Source organism: Notolepis coatsorum, assembly GCF_963971535.1.
Source record: "Notolepis coatsorum genome assembly, chromosome: 14".
Lineage (NCBI taxonomy): Eukaryota > Metazoa > Chordata > Actinopteri > Aulopiformes > Paralepididae > Notolepis > Notolepis coatsorum.
Genome location: NC_140178.1, coordinates 34,721,496 through 34,748,732, shown reverse-complemented (window position 1 = coordinate 34,748,732; position 27,237 = coordinate 34,721,496). Strand labels below are relative to the sequence as shown.

The window sequence follows — 27,237 nt, the reverse complement described above, 5'->3', positions numbered from 1 at the left end:
ACTCACAGCAACGTTCAACAGTGTAGCATTAAGCTAACAGCCGCTCCCGACTGATAGCAACAAGCTAACGTTTCCTAGCCTAGTGACACAACGGGCTAGCGCTGCAGCTAACAGCTGACTTGCTAACAGTAGGCCACACACTAGCACGCAAGCTAAGCAGCTATCACCTGAACTGTACACAACGACATAACAAGCCACACTTCAGACAGGCCGCCGCCTGAATCCCTCCTCATCCTAAGAGAGAAGAGAAAAAGAAATGTCAACACAGTTTTCAACTGTGATTTAACAGACATAACAGCGGAGTCGGCACAATTCCCATACGGGCTGCAGCCGACTTGAGCATGGAACTACCGATAAAGAAGATCCAGACCCACATTTCCTCGTGTTTAGGGTGTACTCTCACATTCATTTGAAAGATGGGGCCTTCACGGGACAGAGAAGCATCCGCTCGTCCAGAGAACCCCGGGTTTAAACCAGATCTCGGTCGCGGCCCACTAGTTTGACCATCATGGGCGTCAGACCAGGACCCTCCGTCCGTCGCCTAAAAGGCAGAGCAGAGGACCCCAATCTGGGGCCGGCCTTCGTAAAATTGTCAGCCAACCCCCATAGCATTAGCAGACAACTGGTGCTCGCATAGCAAAACATTACTCACCCATCCCAGAAAACAACCAGTTTCTCACAACAGACGGTGCCTCCTACAGTCCAGCTGTATAACCGGAGGTTCAATACCTAGGAGGACTGCAGGTGGGGAGTAGATCAGCGACGCGAGTCCCTAATACGAAAAAGCCGGTGGAGGTCAGAATGATCATCATCTTCCAGACACCCCAGTGACGAAGACATTATCGTATTTTCTCGAAAATAGTGAGAGAGAAAATAAAGATATAACGTCAACGTATCTCCTTGTTCTTCTGTTTTCCTTTCTTCAGCTAAATACTTTCTTTCCCAAGTCAAGTGATTGGTATATAGGCACTCTCTTGTGGTGAAATTTGAGAAGGAGATGAGTGTGTGGCCACACCCCTGCTTATGTAGGTAGCAGATGGGGGTGTGGCCAGACGGATGTTGGTATGTAAAGGTACATTGTGAAGTTTTTATTCAGTGCACGTCACTGGAGTGAGATATGTGCAGTAGACGCTGAGCGGAAGCTTATACGACATAGAACTACCATGTCAAGACGTTTTTAAACCAGCATTCTATATCAGAATTTGACGTCTTCCTGTTAGCTCTTGATATTAACAGACAGGAAATCAGCTGTAGTTAGCTGTTTCATAGCAACATATTAAATAGTCGACTTCAGGTTCCTGAGAAGCGCTTTACAAATACAATGAATAATAATAATTATTACTGAAACCGTTGATAGCTGCAATACGCTTATTATGGCGGTGCATCCATATGTTTCTTTGTAGTCCTGTGTTCAAAGCAACAACACGCCTCATCCTTGGCCTCACAATATTTATCTAGCTAACATTTTACAATGTTTATCTACAGTATAAGATATATCAGTGTAGAAATGTGATTTCACTCACAATACCCATGTTCTCTGTCATACAGTTCAACAACGGTAAATGTTTACCAACGCTCTGGACAAAACCGTTGACTTATCAGGACATCCAAATACAAGGCACTTTTGTAAACATTATTTCATTTTCAAAAACGGCTCCTTTATGATTCCAAAATGAGTCATGCAGATACCTGCAGCAGCTGCTATGTAGCCGATCTCATTATGCACATTGTCTGCAGCTGTTGTTTGCTTTTTTATCCCTGATACAGTTGTTTTTCCAGGAGTATGTGTGGCTTAATGTGATAGCGCTATAGCCTCAATGTGACACAAGGAGGTGGCGCAAAGTGAGTTTTTTATTCCCAGGAGAACTGGCTTTCCCAGTGGATTCCTAGATAGAATTCTTGGACACGCTGTATAATAATAATAATAATAATAATTACTTGCATTTATATAGCGCTTTTCTAGACACTCAAAGCGCTTTACAATGTAGGGTGGAAATTGCCTCCTTCACCACCACTGCTAGCACCCAACCTTGGGCTACGCAGGCTCAATGGCTGCCATACAGTGGCACCCGGCACACATCACACACAATGGCTGAACGGCTCAGGAGACAGGGATTGATATCAGTCAATTAAGGGGAAGGGATGATTAGGTGTCCTTGATGTCAGATACCTGATTTTGGCCAGGAACGTCGGGGAACCCCCTACTCTTTAACAACCGAATTCAGTCAGGACCTTGGTTTAGGGTCTCATCCGAAGGATGGCACTCGCAGCTGTATGGTGTCCCTATCACCGTAACAGGGGCATTGTTACAGAGAAGTCCAGAGGACAGAGTGCCCCCTGCTGGACAACAACACCACTTTCCGACAGCAGCCTTTACCGGGGCTCGAACCGGTGATCTTTCGATCATGAGTCTGTAGCTCTACTCATGTAGCCACGCTGCGTATAAAACCAGCTCACTGACCATCTATTACAGAATGACCTCCTAGACCTAAATCAGTCAAGACTGGTCACTCCATGGATACGGCCTTCATACTGTAGAGGCTCTTCACTTAGCAAGAGGGAAATGTCTCTCCTTTTTCCTGATTCTCCTGGACCTGTCAGCAGCCTTCGACACAGTCAACCATCAGATCCTCCTCACACCCCTTGCAGGAATCGGAGTTGTAGGTACTGCTCCAGCATGGCTATCATGATCCTACCTCAATGGCTATCATCTCTAGTCCTTGTCCGATTACTAACGTTATATATTATGATGTAAGTATTATGTCTGTCTGTGTGTGATACTAGTCCTTTGTCCTGTTTACTTGTAATGTTATGTTAGGGCTTGTGTCCATAGCGGACGTTTTTTTCAAGGCGGACTGCTTTGAAAAAAAGGGGAAAAAAGCTCAGAGTGTTTTCCTGGGTCTCGCGACTGCCGCGGCTCCGCCCCTTCCTCGATGTTGATTACCTGGATGAGCGAGCTCCTTTCCAAAAGTTGAACTAGTTTCAACTTTATGCGCTGGGAGCGCTCTGCCCAAAAACGCTGCCCTGTCTTCTCCCTTGCCTTGCTGTTTTGTATTGAGAGTTTGTAAGTATATTTAGTATTTTGTTTCGTTGAGTTTTATTTTCCGTGTTCACAGTTCAGTTCTATGTTATTAGCGCCAGCTTGGCTGAGGCGTTTATGTTTCTTTTTGTAACGTGCCGTCGTCATCTAGTAAAGTCTGTATACACGTTATCCTGCCGTCTCTGCCTCCTCCATTCCTGTCCGCAAACTGAGTTCTTATCGCCTTCCCTCACTACCCAATCGTAACAAATATATATATATATATTTTTTTGTGCAGTCAGGCCACTGAACTTAGAAGCAGGCCAGGCCAGTGTTTCTAGTTGCGGCGGCACAATAGTTAGATAACCTAAGTGGGGAACAACCAGGAGATCACTGTGACAGAGAGTAATGCAGTCTAAACAGTCATACATCTTTTAACAGAAATTCAGCCCTGATCATAACCATTTTTATTTTTAGATTTTTTTGTAATGTCAGATAAAAAATGAAATACTCCCACTTTTCTGAAAAGACAAAAAAACAAAAAATCCATCAAAATCTGTGTTGTTGCTAATCATTGACACATGCCTAGCCTGTGATAAATTCCCCCCCAGAAAAATTTACTTTGCATTTGATATATTGAAAATATTTTACTTTTTGTGTGTTTTTTTAACAATAATTTGTGATGCCATCACACAAACTGGCATTTAAAGGGTACAAATTCAAAGATTCCTGCACCAGAATGCAGGAAATTAAGTCTTTGTAACAAAATAATTCCTGGTGGGGGACCCCCACTTAGAATATGGCCTGACTGGGGCTATATTTCACACTATATTTCCCAGCCTGAATTATTTCCCCAGTCCGGCCCTGCTTATGTGAGTTGTCAATGGACAACAACATGCTGTGTGTGTGTGCGTGTGAGAGAGTGTGAGAGAGAGAGAGAATGAAGGACATTTGCTTGCTGTGTGTGTGAGAGAGAGAGAGAGAGAGAGAAAGAGAGAGAGAGCGAGAATTAAGTACATTTGCTGAAATACAGTTGTTCTTAATTTTCTCACTTGCTATGTGAGAATGTTAGTTATTATGTTCTCAATGCCCCTTGCATTGTATGAGTTGTGTGGAAGAGTTTGCTAGTTCTAGTGCTACCCCTTTGTACATTGTGGCTGTGTCTGACAAAAGTTAACAATAAATAATGGTGGGCGGTCAGGTGGCGTAACGGAGATTGCGTTCGTCACCAACCCCGGAGCGGCTGGATTCGCCTGTTCGAATCCAGCTCACAGCTCCGGGGTTGTCACCAGCTTGGCTGGCCGTTCACACTAATACAATTGGCAGTATTAGAGGGTGGGAGAAGCTGGCGGGGTGGGTCCGGGTCGTTGGAAACAGCGACTCCTACAGTTCGGTCGGGGCGCCTGCTAAGCGCGGATAGGATCTAAGTGGGATAGTGTGATCCTTCCACACGCTACGCCCTCTCAGTGAGAATCCACGCTGCCAGGTGAAAAGAAGCTGTTGATTGGCTGGACGTGTGTCGGAGGAAGCATGTGGTAGCCTCCACTCTCCCAGACCGACTGTGGGGGGTAAGTGCGCAGCGACCAGGAAGGGGATTGGGAATTGGCATAACGACTAACATTGGGATGGGAGAAAATCGGAGGAAAAAGGAAAAAAAGAAAAAAAGAAAAAATGGTATTAGGAATACATTTGCCTCCTGCGTGAACTGTGCATAGCTGAATAGACTGTATTTTAACGTCGGTCATATGGTGGTACTTGGAGAGCCAGCTATGTTCTCAGGTAGTACTTGGTGTAAAAAGGTTGAGAACCACTGGGTTAGTATATTAGGACAAGTGCATGACAGTAAGGTAGTTAAGGTTAGATTATTATTATTTTTTTTTCAGATAATGGTTGAAGAAGTGCGTCTTTAGTCGACAGCAAAAGATTGGACGGGTTTTGGCTGTCCTAACTGTGGTGGGCAGTTCGTTCCACCATTGTGGGGCAAGGACTGAGAAAAGGCGGCATCTCCTTGATGACCCTCCCGGAGCTCGGATAGGAGTGGGTCTGAGACGGCCAGAAGATGCAGAGCGTAGGGGTCTTGAGGGTGTGTAGTTAGAGACCATTGACCGGAGGTAGGCGGGAGCGGTTCCCTTTGCCGCACAGTATGCCAAGTCGAGGGCCTTGAACCGGATTCGTGCAGCAATGGGGAGCCAGTGCAGGTCCCTAAGAAGTGGGGTGACATGGGCTGAATTCGGTAGGTTTGAGATCAGGCGGGCCGCTGCGTTCTGAATGAGTTAAAGAGGCTTGGTGGCAGTGGTGACTGTAGATTGGACGAAGAGTTGGGTGGCTTCTTTTGTCAGGAAGGTGTGGATCCTTCTGATGTTGCTCAGGAGGAATCTGCAGGTTCTGGTTGTCGCTGCGATGTGAGCGGAGAAGTTCAACTGGTCGTCGAGGACAACACCAAGGTTCTTTGCGGTCGGGGACGCGGTCACAGCTGCATTCTCGACTGTGATGGAAAGGTCGTCAGGGGGGAGGATTTGGCCGGCAGGTGGAGCAATTCTGTTTTGCTTAGGTTCAGTTTGAGGTGGTTGGTTGTCATCCAGGCGGAAATGTCGGACAGACAGGCCGAGATCCGCTCAGAGACGCAGATATCTGAGCCCTGGGGGACACCCGGCCGCAGTGGAGTGGCCAGTCCAGAAGCCTGACTGATTAGGGTCTAGGAGGTCATTCTGTACGAGATAAGCAGTAAGTTGGTTGGATACAGCACGTTCAAGTGTTTTAGAAAGGAAGGAGAGAAAAGAGACAGGACAATAGTTGCCTATGACGGTGGGGTTCATGGTTGTTTCTTTTATGAGCAGTGTGACTCTGGCTTGTTTTAGGGAGGTGGGGACCACCCCCGAGTTGAGGGAGGAGTTGATGGTTGCAGTTAGGAATGGGAGGATCTCTGGTGCTATGGTCTGGAGGAGTGGGGAGGATAACTGATCCAGCTGGCATGTAGTCGGACGGTTCGACGTTACCAGTGTCAGGGTCTCAGCTTCTGTAATGGGAGAGAAAGATGACAGAGTGAAGGATGAGGTTCTCGATTCAGTATTTGGAATGGGTGGGGGTTGGGAGAAGGAGCATACCAATGCAATGAGGGGAACGGCTCCCTCCTACCTCCGGTCAATAGTCTCTAACTAAACACCCTCAAGACCCCTACGCTCTGCATCTTCTGGCCGCCTCAGACCCACTCCTATTCATTCTTCTGGGGGGTCATCAAAGCGAAGCAGGTTATTCTTGAAGCAGGTTATAGTCCTCGTTATACAATGGCATGCAAATTTCTTGATTCTGATTGGCTGAAACAGTGAAGTTGCCGGTTGTTATTTCGTATAACACACTCCACGTGACCCCAGAACCCGCCCACAACCGAATTACTTTTTTTTTTAATGAATCCGCCGTTCGTCTTTTCCGAATGAAACCAAGATGGAGGACAATAATCTTTATGAATGGATGTATTGATTTCGTCATAACGACTCATTAAAAAAAGATACACTCACCTGGAATATGTTAGTTGTTTACACAATGTTGGATTATGTAATTGGTTTGTCATGACCCATTGTAAAACAAAATATAAATCGCGGGGGGGGGGGGGTTCTGAGGCTGAGTGCTCTCTGTGTCGGTGTCCGTCACGCAAAAGCTGGCTGGCAGTCTCAATGAATAATATAAGTCTGTAAATGTATACAACAGGAGAAGTCGGACGAAAACTAACTTATCATTGTACATTTTGATCTATGTACATGTATGATGTTACCCCGAATATGTAAAGCCGCGGGCACCGACACGATTTACAAACCAATTGTTTAAGAAGCACAGTGAAGTTGCCGGTTATTTGATTGATTGATTGATTGATTGATTGATTGATTGATTGATTGATTGATTGATTGATTGATTGATTGATTGATTGATTGAAAATGTTATTAACAGATTGCAGAATGGGTACAATACAGTACAGCGCAATACACACAATTGTTATGGGGATGCAGACCAGAGAAAGACTTTCGTCTTGTTTACATAAGGGTCCCCCATTTTCAATGCATCATAACATATATGACATACATGACATACAGATAGACAGTACTGCTACATCTATACATTTATGACATACCAGATTTACAAATACAGTACTGTTTGTGATACAAGAAGAGTCTAAAAAAGAGAGTATATACATTTGACGAAGAAACTGTACATTGGAGGAGGTTTGTAGGTAGGAGATTGGTAGGTGGGGTGGAGGGGGGGGGGGGGTATTTCGTATAACAAACTACATGTGACCCCAGAACCTCAATGTAAATAAACCATAATCACCCTACAAAAACATTACTGTATTTGTAAATCTGGTATGTCATAAATGTATAGATGTAGCAGTACTGTCTATCTGTATGTCATGTATGTCTGTAAACTTGTGCATAACAGAGTGTGGCTCTATAGCAGAGTCATTTTATATGAAGTTTGTAGTTAGATGGCATGCTTTGTAGCAACCTCCCTCTGCAAAAGGACACTGTCACACAAAGCGATTTCACTGGATGTCCCGGACACAATGGAAGTATGGAGATATTCGTAACGAATAATTAAAAAAAGATACAGTTAACTGGAATATGTTAGTTGTTTACACAATATAATAATACATCACAGGATTTATATGAAGTTTGTTGTTAGATGGCATGCTTTGAAGCAACTAGGGATGCACCGAATGGGAAATTCTTGGCCGAAACCGATACCGAAAATAGAAAACAGTTGGCCGAAAACCGAAAGCCGAAAGGCCGAAAATGATTCATAGAATAGAATTTTTTTTTACCAATGTTGTGGAACATTATGATTATGGAAAAATATATGATTATGGCAAAACTTAACTTAAATAATAAATAATCACTATTATGGGTCCATAAAACATTTATTCAGCACTTCTGAATGCATACAGTACATTAATTCCATCTTTTCTCTGGCTGCGCAGCGGACATCTGTGCTCTACTGAGCGCACCTTTCTAGTCCCCAGCTGAATGTGCTTGCTTGACTCGGCACAGTAGACGCGCGACAGACAGACAGACAGCGTCAATGTGAGAAACACAATCCCCCCCCCCCCCCTCTCGCTCTGAATAATATGCATATTAGATCACTCAGTGATTAACCGCGACGAGCATATAGTAAATAAGGATATAAAAGCATGTTAAAGACGCATTTATTGGACGCGTTGCGCGCAGAGTTTACATAGAAACAGCGCGACTCCCGACAGCGCGACATCATCACAACAACACGCGTTAGGTTACAGGTTGTTTCTGTTTCGGTGACATCTTTTCGGTGAAAAAACTCTTTTTCGGCCGAAAGCCGAAAGGCCATTTTTGGCCATTTTCGGCCGAAAGTTTTCGGCAACCGAAATTTCGGTGCATCACTAGAAGCAACCTCCCTCTGCTTCTAGACACGGAGGCAATTCTTTTAATTTTTTTTTACCTTTTGGATGGTTTTGTGAATAAATCTCCATTATGCTTCAATTACTGTGTGTTTATTCTATAGTAATAAGGTTGGGTGAATTCGGCCATTGTATAAAAGACATTACATCACTTGAAGTTGTGTGTTATACGAATTAGATCATGCCTAGGGGGGTCTAACGACCCTCCGCTGCGTGTCGGTCCTAACAACCACCCCTAGGCATGATCTAATTCGTATAACACACTCCTGCGCATGATGTATGCTTAACTCCATAATGATGGAACAAACTTCCCACCACAGTCAGGACAGCTGAAATACGCCCAACACACCTGAATCAATATCTGAAATAATAATAAATAAAATAAATTACTGTCTTTTACTATTATCACGCTAATATATGTCTATACTACTATGCACTCAGAGTGTAATACTCAAGTTCGACACTGTTTGACGAACAACACCACTGTCCCTTAGCTGCCAGAGATGTACCCTGATTTGTTGTTCACAATTTGTAACTTGCTTTGGATAAAAGTGGCTAAATGACTAAATGTAAATGTAAATTCGGGAAAGAATTTGGCTACACCGGAAAGGCTTAATGCAACCTGTGATTAATATGGCTCCAACGGGCGGAACAGATATTGATCATCAGAGTGGTTCTAAATGATGATGCTGAATTAAGATGACTCACTCATTACTTTCTGAATAATTTCAGAAACCCCCATCCATTTTTAATGTCTTGTCAATTGGCTCGATATACAAGATGACTACGCACCCATCAGCATCAACATTAGCATTCTTGTTCTCCATCCATGATGAAATCGCACTGCTATATGGCCATTAGTGTGTGACAAGGGGAATTATTATTTCCCGTGGTGCCCTCACAGAGAGAGCTCATTCACTGCAGGGAGGACCGGAGCAGGACACGCAGGCAGAAGGAGCGAATGCAATGTCTTAAGACATTCTCCCCCTGGAAACCATGCAGAGTCTGTGTAGACTGTAGAGAACACGGGGTTGTAAGGGCTCATTACGCACTTTCTTCTCTCTCCACCCTACAGTCCTTCTTCTCTCATTCACTCACCCTGTCTGACCCTTTGCACACACTATCAACAGAGATCAATAGCTGCTTTCCAACGATGCAATAAGAAAGGAAATACTCGACAATGTCTACCGATAGATTTGAAATAAAGTTTCACCCAAGCTCTGTGCCCACACTGTGAAATGTTGGATATGTACGATTCAGACTTTCTTTGTTTTGTGGTAATGTCGAAATGTGAGCGCATAATGTGCACGTACGTGTGTGTGTGTATGTGTGTGGGTGTGTATCTGGTTGTGCGCACGCCGACTTTGTGGGGCTCTGTCTTGTCAGAGTGTGCACGTGCTCGTTACAAGTACAATTTCACAGGCGACAAACGGCGGACGAACGACTTGGTCGTGAAAGAACAAACTGCTTATCAGGCACTACAGGGGCGAGGAGCAGGCGGACGGACGTAAAGCAGCAGAAGGGAATTAAACAGAAATAAATAGATAAGTCGGAAGAAAGGAACAGGAGTAAATAAATGGAGCGCGGTGAGAAGTCATTACTCATGTTTCCAGGTTTGCGACACCGGGACTTTATTTATCTACGCGCCACAGAGAAGGGGAAATGCTCAATGACACGCTACTCAATGAGATTAAGCTTGGCAGGAGGCACATGCCTTTTGATGCGTTTGCAAATGGACGCACTCTGCACATATGCTCACAGTGTATGCACGTGCTCTCTCACACACACACACACACACACACACACATGGCCGCCTAGTTATAGTTGAAAGTGGGGGTGCATATATTTTTTTTTTCTTTTTTTTTTTTTTTTTTTTTGACAGGCAAGGGGTGGTTTGGAGGGGGTCCGGCACAACCACCTCCACGGCAGATATTTTTCTCATTTAATGAACCTGTACATGCAATTTCCTGCAATATAGAGCCTTCAATCTTGACCAATAAAGCTGCTCTTTTCACTATAAAACTCAGTTTATATTGCAGTATGATAGCCAATTACTATAATAATAATAATAATATATTAATATATATATATATATATATATATATATATATATATATATATATATATATATATATATATATATATATATATATATATATATATATATACTGTATATATACTGTATATTGATTTTTCGCTCTTTTATTTTTATTAAATCAATCTCCTTTCAAATAGGCCAAGAAGGAGAGAAAAAATACCAACAAGGAACAATAACAGGGTCTGCTGTAAATATAGCCTATTTTGTGTCTTAATTTGTTATGTTATCCTACACTTTAAGCTGTCTGATATTTCCATTACCTGTAACTCTTGGGTCTCTTTCTCTCCTTCTCTGCCTCCTCCCTGAGTCTGCACAGTCACCATATCATTTTTTATTTGATTTGAAGTCTTTATTTCGAACATGCAATGAATACAACAAACAATAACAAAAAAGAAAAACAACTCAATCTGCATGTTCGAAAAGGAGTAGGAAGAAGTATACACTTATTTAATCCTACCCCTTTTCCACTACTCAAATGAGTGTACTATTTTAAACATAAAAAAGAAAAGAAAAGAAAAGAAAAAAAGAAAAAAAAATATATATATATATATGCAAAACAAAAAACAAAAACTATATATGTATAAAATAAAATAAAATAGAAAACAAAATAAAAATGTAAACACCCGTGAATATCAAGTCCCTTCTTCATCCCTGTACCTTGTGAACATAATTTCCTTATACATCAGTTTGAATTGTCTCATGTTTGGACATTGCTTTAGCACCACATTTAGACTGTTCCACAGTTTCACTCCACATATTGAGATGCAGTGTTTTCTCATGGTAGTGCGTACGTTTAGCACCTTTAAATTGTGTTCTCCCCTCAGATTATAACCCCCCTCCCTATCAAAGAACAATTCTTGAATGTTTCTTGGAAGTGCATGACTTTTTGCTTTATACATTAATTGTGCCGTCATCATTCTACATTAAGGAGAGCAATACACTTATGAATACACTGAACATCATTATGAAACATTTCTATTGCACCCTTACTTACAATTCATTATGAATTGAAAATGGGGAACCCTGATGTAAACAAGACGAAAGTCTTTCTCTGGTCTGCATCCCCTTAACAATTGTGTGTATTGAGCTGTACTGTACTGTACCCATTCTGCAATCTGTTATTGATTGATTAAAAATGTTATTAACATATTGCAGAATGGGTACAATATAGTACGGCTCAATACACACAATTGTTAAGGGGATGCAGACCAGAGAAAGACTTTTGTTTTGTTTACATCAGGGTCCCCTTATTGCATTATTATTATTATTATTATTATACATTTTTTTTCTTTTAAAGTAAAAAAAAAAAAAAAAAAATTGGGGGGCCCTCATCACTAAAGGCCCACGGGCCGCGGCCGTCGTTAATCCGGCCCTGCTCGTCTGCCATAGCGAACGTTAAAATTTGCAAACGAAGTCAACGTTATCCAGCTGACGACACCACATATCTAGATATATGACAACGTTAGCTAGCGGCTAGCACTAAAGCTAACGCCAACCAGAGGGAAACTTTGTTATTATTATTATTATTATTATTGGTATGACACGATGGCATTTCGGGACGTGAAACACTTTTATTGTATTGCGTGGTAGAACTTCTACCACTCAATAGAAGACATGTCTAACATAAATAATCTTAACAATCATAAACAACTTACTGGAAAATCCTGCCTGCCACCAAATGACACACTTCTGTGGCCTTTATTTACACTCAGCCTACCTGCAGCGCCAGCGCCGTGCGCCGTCTGCTCTGCTGGGGGTGGGAGAGGCACTGGATCAAACCATATGGGGGAGCAGGGGGGGGTGTCGCAATCTTTGGAAACTTAAAAACTTGCTATTAAGTGTCATTGCGTATTATTAATTTGATTGAAATTACGTAGTTATGGTTAGAAATATATATTGGGGGGGGATATATCAAATTTTTCATATGATCAAAAATAGTCGGAGAGCATTTGCTCCGAGTGCTCTTATGGCCAGGCGTCTATGCACACACACACACACACACACACACACACACACACACACACACACACACACACACACACACACACACACACACACACACACACACACACACACACACACACACACACACATGCTGCATACACATGCACACACATACTGTACATACACACACATACACTTGCACACACATACTGTAAATACACACACATACACGTGCACACACATGCCAAATGGCCAAGTTTCTCGTTAGTCCTCATTTCGGTGCCTCAAACATGTACATGTTTTTTTAATAAAAACATCAGTGTTAAGCTGTACATGTTTGTGTGCGTGTGTATGTGGCACACTCTGTATGGGGGAGGTGTTAACAGTTCTATTTGTTTTCAACTAATTGTGTTTTTATGATGGTCTTATGAGGCTGGCAGCTTGGATTTAATGAATTAGCACAACTCCTCCATTTGCTCTAAAAGCCTACAGTAGGCTATACATTAAAATAATCTTTCTTCTGCAAATATTTATCTATGAATTTAGATCGTCCCTATACTTTGCGGTGGCATTTGCAAAAACAAATCAGTTAAGTGATGATGCAGAATCGACATTATATTGTGCCTGAAAGTTTGACTGTATAACATCAAAGGTATTGTTGTTGACTATCTAGTAGCACCATATATTTTGGACCCGGGGCCGGGGGCCATCAAACCGTCTGGTCGGAAGGTCAGGATCAATCAAGTCTCTGTGACTAATAATGATCGCTGCCTGGAAGACGTCAGTAGAGTGACTCTACAACATATATATATATATTGTAGAGTGAGTGGTATAGGCACAGTCCATAACTTTATGCTCCCATTAGTGTTGATGAGGGAGCATAAAACATGATACACATCTGGGAAGGCTAGACAAGTACGCTTGTAAACATCTTGTGTGACAATGAATATGGGCTCTTGCCGTCACAAGGCCTGACACAGCTAATCTCTCGAGACTTGGCTCCCGGCGCTCCCACAATTCCCAAATGCTTCCGCCTACCGTCTGTAATTCAGCAGCTCTGAAAGTGAGTAGTAAATAAAGTGGATATCCGCTCACTTCCCCGCCTCTCTGTATCCCCTGTCCAGTGGCTTAAATAACTTGAACTTAGATAATGTGAATAACACGAGTAATAAATTAATAATGTGAACACTGTGTCGCGATTGGTCAAACACCTTCTGGTCTGAAGAGCTTTTGCGTCCTCTTCTCGCAACAGGCTGAATTACAGATGGTCTCTGGAGCATTGGGAGATTGTGGGAGAGATATAGACCGGCTTGAGAGACCGCCTCACAATAGACTCGACTGATGGCTATTTCATTCTCTCTCCATTCTGCACACAACTCACAGAAAGATTAGAATTAGCTGAGATACAAGATAACGCAACTATGTATCATTTTGATCTAGTGACGTTCTCGAAGATGGATTAACTACTGCTTTTCTTGGCCACAGTGTGCCCAAAGCACCTTGGAGGCAATTATTTGAACACAGCATTTACAGCATGTTTGAGGACACTGTGTTTGCAATGCAATCTGTCTTTTGGCTGCAGGTCACAGGGGTTTGGTCATGCCGATGAGTCAGCTATTGATTGGTCAGTCATAACCTTGGTCTTGTTAAGCAGGGCGGAGCCATGAGAGGACTTTCTCAGAGGCCCGCCATTCACGCCACTACGTCAGTCACAAGCACTTACGTGTTCCACCAAATACACACAGCCAAGGGGCCTAGTATTTATGATGGGAAAAGTCAATACAGTCGGCCGTTCATTAATTCTGTTGTTTCACCAAGCAAGGCAAATGGAAATGAAAACAGTGTACCCTGTGAGCAATGTTAGATTCACACTGATGTTGATTTGCAATACCCCCCCCCCCATATCCTGAGGGTTATTTCAGGATGAATGGAGGAGGAATACATCACAGTGCTGAGATGAATCACTTTCTATCTACTCTTGATATCTACAATGTTGCAGACATCTGCAGAGTCATACTGGAGATGTCCTCCCTGTCACCTACATTTACATTTACATTCACATACATTTACATTAACATTTACATAGACATTTACATTTAGTCATTTAGCTGACACTTACAAATTGTGTACAAAAAGTCAGCAGGAAGGGTACATCTCTGGCAGCAATTGGTATTGCTTGTCAAACAGTATCAAAGTTGAGTGTTACTCTCTGAGTGCATAGTACAATAGACATAATTAGCATGATAGGTAATAGTATGCGGATATTAACATAGTAGATAGTGGTAAGGTACACAATTACACAAGACAATCCACTGAGTGATAACCCCCACAGTCATTGCAGGGGGAGGAGGTTCCCAGGTTGCCGTGGAGACTTTAGCTTACAGAGGCGGGATTTCTTGACTGACAAATGTCTTTTTGAGGAACGTGATGAATAATGCCGTTTCTCTCTGTCTGTGGTTTTCTTTTGTTTGCGCAAGAAAGCCTCCGTCATCTGTCGCACACTGACAGGCTGTACACTCCACCAAACAACTGTCAAGAGAGAAGAGGGGAGGAGGAAGAGAGAGGCGAGGGAGGGTGAGTGGGAGAAAGAGAATAAATAAAAGAGAGAGAGAGAGAGAGAGAGAGAGAGAGAGAGAGAGAGAGAGAGAGAGAGAGAGAGAGAGAGAGAGAGAGAGAGAGAGAGAGAGAGAGAGAGAGAGAGAGAGAGAGAGAGAGAGAGAGAGAGAGAGAGAGAGAGAGAGAGAGAGAGAGAGAGACAGGCACACTTCCTTTTTGAGGTGCATAGCCTAATTGGCCATTCATTCAATCCCTGTCTATTGTGCTATCTTATAACCCCCCCCCCCCCCCCCCAAAGGACATTTATGTGCACATTTATTTCCTATATCCAAAAGATGCAAGTGATATTCTTCAATTCGTACAAAGCTTAGGGTTGAGTATCGAATTCTGTACGTTTAAGGGTACCGACCAAATGACATCGGTACTACAGAGTACTGATTCACACTAGATCAAATTCAAGATTCAAGAGATTTATTCGTCACATACATACACAAGACATGTAGTGAAATAAAGGTGGCCATGCCCGCCTTGATTGTGCAAAAAATACAAGTAATAATAGAATAAAATAGAATAGATAATAAAATAGACATGATAAAAGGTACTAAGATAAAATACAATACAATGCTAAGCTTAGGAATTAAAGGTAATGAGTCCTATATACACTACTATACAATATACTATACAATATACAGTTATACTATATATAACTATACTATACTAGCTATACTAACTATACTATACAAAAAGTTACATTTATTACAGTTATGTTTTTTAAAGTGACCTTTTTTGTGTTTAAACTTTAAAGTGACCTGTAGTGTGTTTGTGTGTGAGAGAGTGCAGGATGTGTGGTGTGTGTTTGTGTGTGTGTGTGTGTGTGTGTGTGTGTGTGTGTGTGTGTGTGTGTGTGTGTGTGTGTGTACGTGCGCTTGTCTGTGGAGAGATCAGTGTTCACTGTTCAGTGTTCTGATGGCCTAGGGAAGAAGCTGAGTCTGAGTCTCTCTGTTCTTGCTGCGTGTATGCGGAGGCGCTTGCCTGACCGCAGCAGCTTGAACAGGCTATTGTTGGAGTGGTGCAGGGGTGTAAAGTACTTGAGTAATTGTACTTTGTTACAATACTTAAGTACTGTTTTTGGGGATTTGTACTTTACTCAAGTATTATTAGGTTTGTATACTTGTACTTTTACTCAATTACATTTCAGAGAAAAAAAATACTTTTTACTCCTTACATTTATAATGCAGACCTACAAAGTACAAAGTACAAATCTCGCAGGTCCAACTATTTAAATTAGTATATTTGTTTCTCTGGCCGAACTAACCTTATTAATCCTGAGGCCGCACTTTATTTAAAAACAGCCAATCAAATCCCCATCAATGCAAAATTAACCTGCCCATACCCATGCTGATTGGTCCTTGTGCAAGACTAGAAAGCGGGGTTCTTTGATTAAACACCTGCTATCAGAAGAATAGACAGTCAGAGTGACAAGCTACAGAAGATGGCCACAAACGATAGTAAGAGTGATGAAGAGGATGAAACAGAACATTTAAAAAAAAAGTTTTTACTTTTTAATACATTTAAAAGTAGACACTTTTTTACTTTTACTCAAGTGTGTTTTAGCCAGATACTCTGACTTTTACTTGAGTAAGATTTTGAGACGGTACCCATACTTTCACTTAAGTATAATTTCTGGGTACTTTTTAGACCCCTGGGGTGGTGCAGGTCCTTTATTATTCTGCAGGCTCTGGATTTGCACCTCCTGTTGTATAAGTCCTGCAGGGGTGGTAGTGCAATACTCGTAGTATGCTATTCTGAGCGCACTACTCTCTGTAAAGCCTTCCTGTCCTGGGCAGTGCAGTTGCCAAACCAAGCAGTGATGTTCCCAGTAAGGATGCTCTCCACAGCCCCAGAGTATAGAAGGACTAGAGTATCTTCCTGGATACTCTGAATTTCATGAGTTGTCTCAGGAGGTAGAGGTGCTGCTTCGCCTTTTTTAACACAGTGTCTGTGTGTGTTGTCCATGTCAGGTCCTCTGTGATGTGGACTCCCAGGTACTTAAAACTGCTCACCCTGTCCACGATAGCCCCATTAATCCACAGTGTCCCCCTGCTGTATTCTCTGTGTGTGTGTGTGTGTGCTTGTCTGTGGAGAGATCAGTGTTCAGTGTTCTGATGGCCTAGGCCTAGGGAAGAAGCTGAGTCTGAGTCTCTCTGTTCTTGCTACGTGTATGCGGAGGCGCTTGCCTGACCGCAGCAGCTTGAACAGGCTATTGTTGGGGTGGTGCAGGGGTGTAAAGTACTTGAGTAATTGTACTTTGTTACAATACTTAAGTACTGTTTTTGGGGATTTGTACTTTACTCAAGTATTATTAGGTTTGTATACTTGTACTTTTACTCAACTACATTTCAGAGAAAAAAACATAATTTTTACTCCTTACATTTATAATGCAGACCTACAAAGTACAAAGTACAAATCTTGCAGGTCCAACTATTTAAATTCGTATATTTGTTTCTCTGGCCGAACTAACCTTATTAATCCTGCGGCCACACTTTATTTAAAAACAGCCAATCAAATCCCCATCAATGGAAAATTAACCTGCCCATACCCATGCTGATTGGTCCTTGTGCAAGACTAGAAAGCGGGGATCTTTGATTAAACACCTGCTATCAGAAGAATAGACAGTCAGAGTGACAAGCTACAGAAGATGGCCACAAACGATAGTACGAGTGATGAAGAGGATGAAACGGAACATTAAAAAAAAAAGTTTTTACTTTTTAGTACATTTAAAAGTAGAAACGTTTTTACTTTTACTCAAGTGTGTTTTTAGCCAGAGACTTTTACTTGAGTACGATTTTGAGACGGTACCCATACTTTCACTTAAGTATAATTTCTGGGTACTTTTTAGACCCCTGGGGTGGTGCGGGTCCTTTATTATTCTGCAGGCTCTGGATTTGCACCTCCTGTTGTATAAGTCCTGCAGGGGTGGTAGTGCAATACTCGTAGTATGATATTCTGAGCGCACTACTCTCTGTAGAGCCTTCCTGTCCTGGGCAGTGCAGTTGCCAAACCAAGCAGTGATGTTCCCAGTCAGGATCCTCTCCACAGCCCCAGAGTATAGAAGGACTGGAGTATCTTCCTGGATACTCTGAATTTCCTGAGTTGTCTCAGGTGGTAGAGGCGCTGCTTCGCCTTTTTTAACACAGTGTCTGTGTGTGTTGTCCATGTCAGGTCCTCTTTGATATGGACTCCCAGGTACTTAAAACTGCTCACCCTGTCCACGATAGCCCCATTAATCCACAGTGTCCCCTGCTGTATTCTCCTAAAATCCACGATTAGCTCCTTGGATAATGTTGATATTTAAACATTTAATAAAAACATAATACACGATCATGCGATTTATTTTGTGTGGTGTTTTACAAAAATAAATAACAAAATGTTCTAAATAAATAATGTTGAAATTGAGAAGTTTGGACTTATTTTTTACAATTGCAATTACATTTTTAAGTTTAATTTAAGTACCGAAAAAAGGTACTGTTGGATACCGATACCGAATTTCAGGAACTAGTACTGGTACCGGTACCGGTTCAAATGTGAACGGTACTCAACCCTACCGATGCTGAGCTGACATTGCCGTTATCAAAGCCTGATTTAGGGCTGTAGGACGGGACAGTGGATTAGGAGAAACCGTCCCAGGCAGAGCTGTGCTGTACCTCCCATGGTGCCAACTTGTTATCAAGTATTCATGTCCCAGGTATTTTTACCCGGGCGGAGACATCAGTCTCAGGGTCATTACAGCTGATTCCCTCTCCAGCCACCTACGACAGGAGACTCTGAAACACGAGGGGGAAATGAAGCTCAACAGGTCCTCAGTGTCTGTATTTTTTGCAGGGGAAAGATGACGGTCTCTGTGTCTAAAGTAATGACAGATGAGGATTTCAAACACACGCAGATACGCGCAGAGAACTCAAATAATAACTGCCGGGGGGATGTGTTCTATTAATCGTCTTTGAATCCTAACATGTAGAAGGTGTTCTATTAATCGTCTTTGAATCCTAACATGAAGAAGGTGTTCTAATAATCGTCTTTGAATCCTAACATGTATAGGTGTTCTAATAATCGTCTTTGAATCCTAACATGTAGAAGGTGTTCTAATAATCGTCTTTGAATCATAACATGTAGAAGGTGTTATATTAATCGTCTCTGAATCCTAACATGTAGGTGTTCTATTAATTTAATTTGTATCCTAACACGTAGAAGGTGTTCTATTAATCGTATTTGAATCATAACATGTCGTTTTTTTTTGTTTTTTTTTATCGAATCCGGCTGTCGGCGTTGGCTCCGGCTTGGGCCGGCCGTCATACTAACTCAATTGGCAGAGTTAGCGGGTGGAAGTCGATGGGTGGTAATCTGGACGTTGTAAACAGCGACTCCTACATGTAGGTTGGGGCACCTGCACAGCAGAGACAGGAAAATGGCGTGGGCAGTGTGAGCCTCCTACACGTTACTCCTCGCCAAATGAGAGTCCGCGCTGGCAGGTGAAAATATGCGACTGGCTGCCTACACATGTATCGATGGGGACATGCGATGGGCTTCTATCCTCCCTACAACCGGCCAGTGGGGGTCACATGCGAGCAACGTTCAAGACAGGGGAGGGGAGAATTGGCACGGCTAAATTGGGATGGGAGAAAAATTGAAAAAGTGGATACAAAAAAAAATACAGTTTTTTACGTCTTTGTTTATTTTGAGTCTTATTGTAATGAGCCTATTTATATTCACTGTTGTTGTGTAATTGGATGACTTACTCATATGTGGTGGTAAAGTATACAGTGCAGTGAGATCAACATGCAATACAAACACACACATACACACAGATGCATGTAAGCACACACACACAGCAAGTAAGTCTATGTATGCAGTTTATTGAAAGGGAGGTAGGGGGCGGGGCAGGTTTGTAAACTCTTTGAGTGGGTGGATGCTGCAAGGGCTTCATCTGGCGAGGGGGAAGGTGGATCCTAGTGTGCCATTCACGCAGGAAAATCTCATCCTCATCATTGATTTCCCTGCCTTTGTGTCGTGGTGGTGCTGAAATGAGTGGCTTACCTGCCGGTCCAACCTCCATAGAGCCTGATGAGTCCTCTTTAAAGTGCATAGAGTATACCTCCTCCTTTCACATGATGAAATCATTTGATGGTGGACTGGTGATTCACCATTAGCCTTTTGTGTTTTGTTTTGTTTTAGAATAAATCACAATCACCTTTACTTGTGTATGTGCTTAAGCATGCTTTTATACTTTTATACATGTTGTGTTTTGGATGGCATGGTTTCACCAGATCCCCATTTTTCCACAGGTTCTATCTCTCTCTTTCTGCATCTCTAACTCTCTCCATCTCTCACCATAGCGTATTATCCTCTCCTCTTACATCTCCTCACTGCATTCAGAAATTATTAGGTTGAGCTTGTTCTCTCTCTCTCTCTCTCTCTCTCTCTTTCCATCTCTCCATCTCTCCATCTCTCACCATAGCCTATTATCCTCTCCTCGTACGTGTCCTCGCTGCATTCTGGAGTTATTACTTGCCAAGAGCTGAAATTAGGACATTAACAACAGGCCATTATGAACTAACTCTATTACACAGAGACAAGCAGAATATATATAATTGCAATTACAATCATAATGAATGAAAAACAATGATCAATTTAACTTCTTTCTCACATTAAGGTTAATAATGGTATGCAGAGTTGTCCCACCAGGCCTTTTGGGGGCCCTAAGCGAGAGCCTCCCCCCCTCCCAGCACCCGGTCCCCATGCCCCCCTTTTTTAACCCACCCTTAAATCTAGCGCAGTATAAAAAGATGAAGAGATAAATATTTCTTGATTATCAATCTATTGGCAGGGAGAGAGGGATCGGCTCTGGCGTATCAGGTCCGGTGGTATGTGGCAACAAAAATCAAGACACAAGGAATGAAAGAGCAATCCATATTTATTATAATCTTAATATATTTTATATTAATTAAAATCTAAGAGATCAGCTATGAAGTGCACTGGTGCGTATGGATTCGTGTATACATGCGCATGAGTCTGTGAGTAGTCTGTGTGTGTGTTGTGTGTGTGTGTGTACGTGTTTGTATATGTGCTTTTGTGAGTGCGTGTTTGAGACAAAGCCTGTATGAATGAGCATAAAAATCACAGTAATTCCAGTAAAGATTGTATCTAACACCCCTCAGTAAATCGTCTTTTTACAGTACTAGATCAGTCTCCAGTCATGTCTCTCTGGGGTCAGAGGGCAGTATGTGTCTGTCTGTCTGTCTGTCTGTCTGTCTGTCTGTCTGTCTGTCTGTCTGTCTGTCTGTCTGTCTGTCTGTCTGTCTGTCTGTCTGTCTGTCTGTCTGTCTGTCTGTCTGTGTCTGTCTGTCTGTCTGTCTGTCTGTCTGTCTGTCTGTCTGTCTGTCTGTCTGTCTGTCTGTCTGTCCGTCTGTCCGTCTGTCCATCTGTCTGTCTGTCTGGTCTCCACAGCCCTGACAGATCAGCGGTCAGCGTTCATCCTCCGTAGCTTAGCTGGCAGGTTGTCCTCCATCCTCCCCCCCGAGTGCAGCGGGCTGTGCATGGGGACCGCGACAGGGGCGGGGGCCAGGCTGGTCTGGTACAGATCCCCAGTGGACTGGGTCATAACAACACTAGGCTCAAACCCCACCTTGAGGGCTTTCAGCTGCAGCCGCACCTCCACCTCCGGGGCGGTGGCGGCGCTGAGGCGCTGGAGCTTCAGGGGCAGGTCCCCCGTGCTGCAGGCCTTCTCCGAGTGCTGGGAGCTCAGCAGCAGCACTTTCCTCTGCAAGTCCTCCTTCCCAGACGAGCTCATCCTCTGCAGCTTGCTGGGTAGCCGCCCCCCCGCTCCCCCGTAGCGGCCCGCCACGGCGTTGATGCAATCCACCGAAAACACCCGCTCCCTGCGGACCCCGCGCACCTCGCCCAGCACCGGGGTGGGGGTGGAGAGCGGGGAAGGCAGGGAGCTCTTCTCCTCGTGCTCCTTGACGCTGTAAGGCGGGGTGGGCACCTCGAATGTGCTGTGGAACTGGGAGTAGTCCACCCTGAAGAAGCCCTCCTCCAGAGACATGACGGGCAAGAAGCGGTTGCCCCACAGGACCTCGTCCTCCGTGTACGATGTGCGTGCCTGGCAGGTCATGCCTGAGGGAGAGAGAGAGAGACAGACAGTGAGGGAGGGGGAGAGAGAGAGACACAGACAGATAGACAGTGAGTGAGGGAGGTAGAGAGAGACAGACAGACAGTGAGGGAGGCAGAGAGAGACAGACAGACAGGCAGTGAGGTAGAGAGAGAGAGAGAGAGAGAGAGAGAGAGAGAGAGAGAGAGAGAGAGAGAGAGAGAGAGAGAGAGAGACAGACAGACAGACAGACAGACAGACAGACAGACAGACAGACAGACAGACAGACAGACAGACAGACAGACAGACAGACAGACAGACAGACAGTGAGGGAGGTAGAGAGAGAGACAGACAGACAGTGAGGGAGGTAGAGAGAGACAGACAGACAGACAGACAGACAGACAGACAGACATTTAATTTATCTCCAATGGCTTGTGATCGCACTATATATATATATATATATATATATATATATATATATATATAAACTATTATTTTAGTTTAGCAGTTTAATTGAAATTGATCGACCGCTTAACACTAGCACAGCCATGGAGAAAATGTCACTGATTCCCGTCGAGAAATATGAGAAAAATAAACAGTGTAAACTATATAATTACCTCTGAATATAAAAATATGAGGTTTTGAGTGACATAATCTTTTTAGATTTTTTTTAAATATAAAAAAAAAAAAATTGTTTTATGGAAGAGCCACACATTGACGGGCAAAGAGCCACATGCAGCTCGCGAGCCATGGGTTGGCCACCCCTGCGCTAGATGCTCACAAAGTGCTGTGACTTTCGTCTGTTCCAACGGCCCATTATGTGGAATAAGTCGTTCTAATTACATTTTCCTGAAGTCATTTTGAAATTTCAGAAACCGTGCCAGATAAAACGGGTACTTTTAGGAAAAGTCATTGAGTGACAGAGCTGGAGCTCGACCGAGTGACGAGGATACATTTATTGAAAATGCCTAGGGGTCATTTGACCCCTTGTCGGCTGTGCTAGTGTTAAGCTCCCAACATGCATCTAAAACAGTCTCCACAGAGTCCACAGACATACATTCTCATCATTCTAAGTAATCTACCATTGTGAAAAGGATGTTATTGGTCTTATTTAGAATATTTTGTTGAAATTCTGTTTTCAGAAAACGGTATTTGTGAGGTTGGAATATCATCATGTAAACATAAACTGTAAGCAGACTGTACTTCAATACTTAAAAAGAATGACTCACACAGTACAGGTGAACAGTAAACATTATTGGTTCATGCAAATAGATAAAAGGAGATTAGGAACTTATATTGGTCCTTTTAATGAGTGAGATTCATTTTCCAGCACTCACTGTGTAAACTGAAAATGCTGGCTCCTAATGGTCTCTTAAATAACGGTCATTAAATTAAATAAGTCCTTTCGAGTTCAGTGACTAGCAAACAGCTCTCTCTCTCTCTCTCTCTCTCTCTCTCTCTCTCTCTCTCTCTCTCTCTCTCTCTCTCTCTCTCTCTCTCTCTCTCTCTCTCTCTCTCTCTCTCTCTCTCTCTCTCTCTCTCTCTCTCTCTCTCTCTCTCTCTCTCTCTCTCTCTCTATGAGGGAATTTCTATATTTTCATATTTAAAGGCAAAATCAGAGATTGTGAACAAATGGGTGGCCCTGCCGCCAAAAATAAGAAATGGTAATGAAGATGTGTTTTCACTGAGTGAAAAGGACTCAGACACTCAGACAACGGGTATGCTGTATTTCGTGGCTATGAAAGGCATATGTTGGTAATGTTTGCAAGCCTTGGAGTAAAAAACTTAGTTATAAATTGCTTAGATTAGATTAGATGCTTAGATTAGATTGGTTGGGTATTTTCATTATACAGCAAAAGTACAGTACAACGAAAATAAGTTTGGCATCCAACCAGGGTGGATATGTACCAGTAAAGTGTATAGTAATATACAATGTACATGAGATTAAACTAGGTATAAAATATATAAATTAGTACTATTGGGTATAGTGCTAATCAGATGTATGTACAGAGTTGTAGTATTAATACAGTGATACAGGTATAAAGACACTATGGTACAGTAGTAGTAGTCATACTGGGCAGCAGTGTAACTACAGGTAAGAGTAATATAAGATTAGGTAAGGGATGTGTACAGATATAGTATCTACAGATATGTAAAAAGGATTATATGCAGAGATTCATTCATTCATTCATTCATTCATTCATTCAGATTATATGATAAATTGGGATATACATGTTATTAAAATGAAAGTGGTTGCACCACAGAGATACGTTCTCCACCACTAGGTAGTTACTAGGTTAGGTGTAAATCATACAATGTCACAGAATTATACTCACTAACGGTAACAAGACATTATTTTCTGCCACACAGCATCTTTCCATTAATTGCATGCCATTTTGCAGCACGATAATCCAGTAGAAATTGTATTTATTGATATGCTATTTCAAAATCGATCTAGCTTACTATGTGCTACAGTGCCATGTGGTCATAACAGCCGGCAAGCTAATGTGCACAGTAAACCATGAGGATGGAACCACTTTTAAATTTATATAGCACTTTTATCCAAAGCGCTTTACAATTTTGTTCCTCATAGTCACCCATTCACTCACACATTCACACACCAATGGTGGAGACAACCATGCAAGGAGCCAACCTGCTCATGGGGAGTAATTATGGGTTAAGTGTCTTGCTCAAGGACACTTCGACATGCTGCCCGGGAGGAGCGGGAATTGAACCAGGAACCTTCTGATTACCAGACAGCCGCTCTACCTCCTGAGCCACTGTCGCTCCACTTGTCTTGTCATTCATTCATTCAAACCTTTATTTAAAACTCCATTAAAAAAAACATTGAGGTTGCCCTCATTTACACTGACTCGGAGTATACAGACTAGTTAAAATAAATAAAGGCAAACAGAGATGAAAATAAAGAAAAATCTGTTAAAATAGTTAGAACAGTGAAGCAGGGTGGTTTGTGATCATGGTTTTAAACCGTTCATAGCCTAGTACAGGGGTTCCCAAAGTGGGGGTTGCGAGCCGCCGCGGGGGGGTCGCCAGATGATTTCCATTTTTTTTTTTTTTATTTATTATGCAGTTAGGCCACTGAACTTAGAAGCAGGCCAGGCCAGTGTTTCTAGTTGCAGCAACGCAATAGTTAGATAACCTAGGTGGGGAACAACCAGGAGATCACTGCAACTCACACAAGTTGGAGAACTATCTCTCTCTCTCTCTCTCTTGCTCTCACACACACACAAAGGGAGCTGCATGTGATTGGTGGAGGCAAACTGTTGTTGCTAATCATTGACACATGCTAGCCTGTAATAATCCCCCCCAGAAAAATCTACTTTGCATTTGATATATTGCAAATATATGCCATCACACACACTGGCATTTAAAGGGTTAGAATTATAAAATGAATACGTCTTTTGACTAATCACAGGGAAGCTGATTTTGTTTCTGTAAAAGAAGCACATTATTTTTCACAGTTTTCTGACAAGATTGTTTATATGGAATTTAAATGTAAATTTCTCATCAAGCCAGATGCCAAGATATTCATATTCCGTAACTCTTTCAAATCCATTTGCAGTGGATATATGCAAATGCAAATCACCAACTCACCAACTGCATCACAGGGCAACACAATTATTATTGTCTAAAGCGGATACTATATTATTTGTAACTAATGTAATAGCTAAAATAGTGACATGGTTAGCTCTAAATCCAGATTGATGCAGACTTAATAATGGCTTTACGTCCAAACTTGTTAGGTTATACCTTAAGTAGTTGTGATAAGATAAGATATCCCTTCATTGATCCCCCTTTTACTTTTTTATAAAACCTTCTTACTGTCCATGCACTCCTCCTACTATACTAATATGTCTTATGTCTATGCACTCTACTGCAGCACCCAAGTTTCAGCACTGTCTGATGATCATTGTTACTCAACTCAGCTGAAAGAGTATGTCGTAAATTAATTGAATCAAAAATGTATGGTACAAGTAAGGTTAGGGTTTTTAAGGAGACATGGGCACAGCTTAAGGAAGAAATGACACTTTAGATATCCATACCAGGGACAGGTCAGGACAGAACAGCAAGGAATGTACTTTTGGTTAATGGTTAAGATGACTGTGTCCCCACACCCCCCCTGGCGAGGTCGGTAGCCATAAAGCCTATTCTAGAAGTAAAAAGTGCAAAGTGCAACCTTCCCCCCTCTGTGACAGCTTAAGGACAGTAAGACAGTTGGTGCTATAGATTGAGGAAGAGATAGCAGGAAATAGCGTGCAGCTGGTAAAAACACAGGTTAATGACTTACAAATGTAGAAAGTTAAAACTCTAAAAAAGCAAGTTATTAATCAACTGATAAAAATAAAGGGCAAATTAAGGAAAAGCAAGCACAAGGAGACTAAGAAATGGACTGATTGTCCACTGAGAAGTTGAATAAATTGACTCAGGCGTAAAAGGAAAAACAGCCATAATTAATATAGATCACTATCAAAAGAAAATAAGATTCTAGTTAAAGATAGTTAAAAAGCCATCACTAGAGAGAAACTAAATTAAATAAAACAGGATTTAGAACTTAAAATAAGTAAAAACAACAGTAAGGGCCTGTTCTCATAAAAACACATTACATGAAAAAAAGGGATTTGCATCAAACAGTATACAAGACTGTTATAAGAAACTGGCCGCAATGATCTATAAATCTGAATTATAAAGGAGTAGATAGTCGAGCACAATCTGGAAATATAACAGTAAAAAGCAATAAGTAAAACTAGAATAAAACTATGTTTCTCATCTGTTGAAAAGTAGTGTGTGTGCCCTGATGTAAACGTTGAAAAAGGGATTTTACAAAGCTAAATCCCGTTGGCAAAGTGGTGTGCTTGTGCTGTGTTGTACCCATTCTGCAATCTGTTAAACAAAGTATTCACTCATATATTTTGATCAAACAATAACTGTTTAGTCCTTGAAAACGGCCCGAAATAAGTCACTTCACCTCCTTATTTGGAGAGGAAGACAGTCTCCTAGAGTGGTAAAGCCAATCACATTGGAGTCCTTGGCAT

At 42.2% G+C, this 27,237-nt stretch overlaps 1 protein-coding gene across 1 annotated transcript in view; it reads right to left on the bottom strand.

Annotated features, from left to right (window-relative positions):
- Positions 1–21,550: 21,550 nt before the first annotated feature.
- Positions 21,551–27,237, bottom strand: part of LOC311240004 (G protein-activated inward rectifier potassium channel 1-like) — a gene marked incomplete at both ends in the record, with an annotated part of 93,411 nt that continues 87,724 nt past the window's right edge. Inside the window, one exon of the mRNA XM_084328496.1 lies at positions 21,551–22,209. Within this exon, the coding sequence (XP_084184622.1) occupies positions 21,551–22,209 (659 nt within the window). The remainder of the gene's footprint in view (positions 22,210–27,237) is intronic.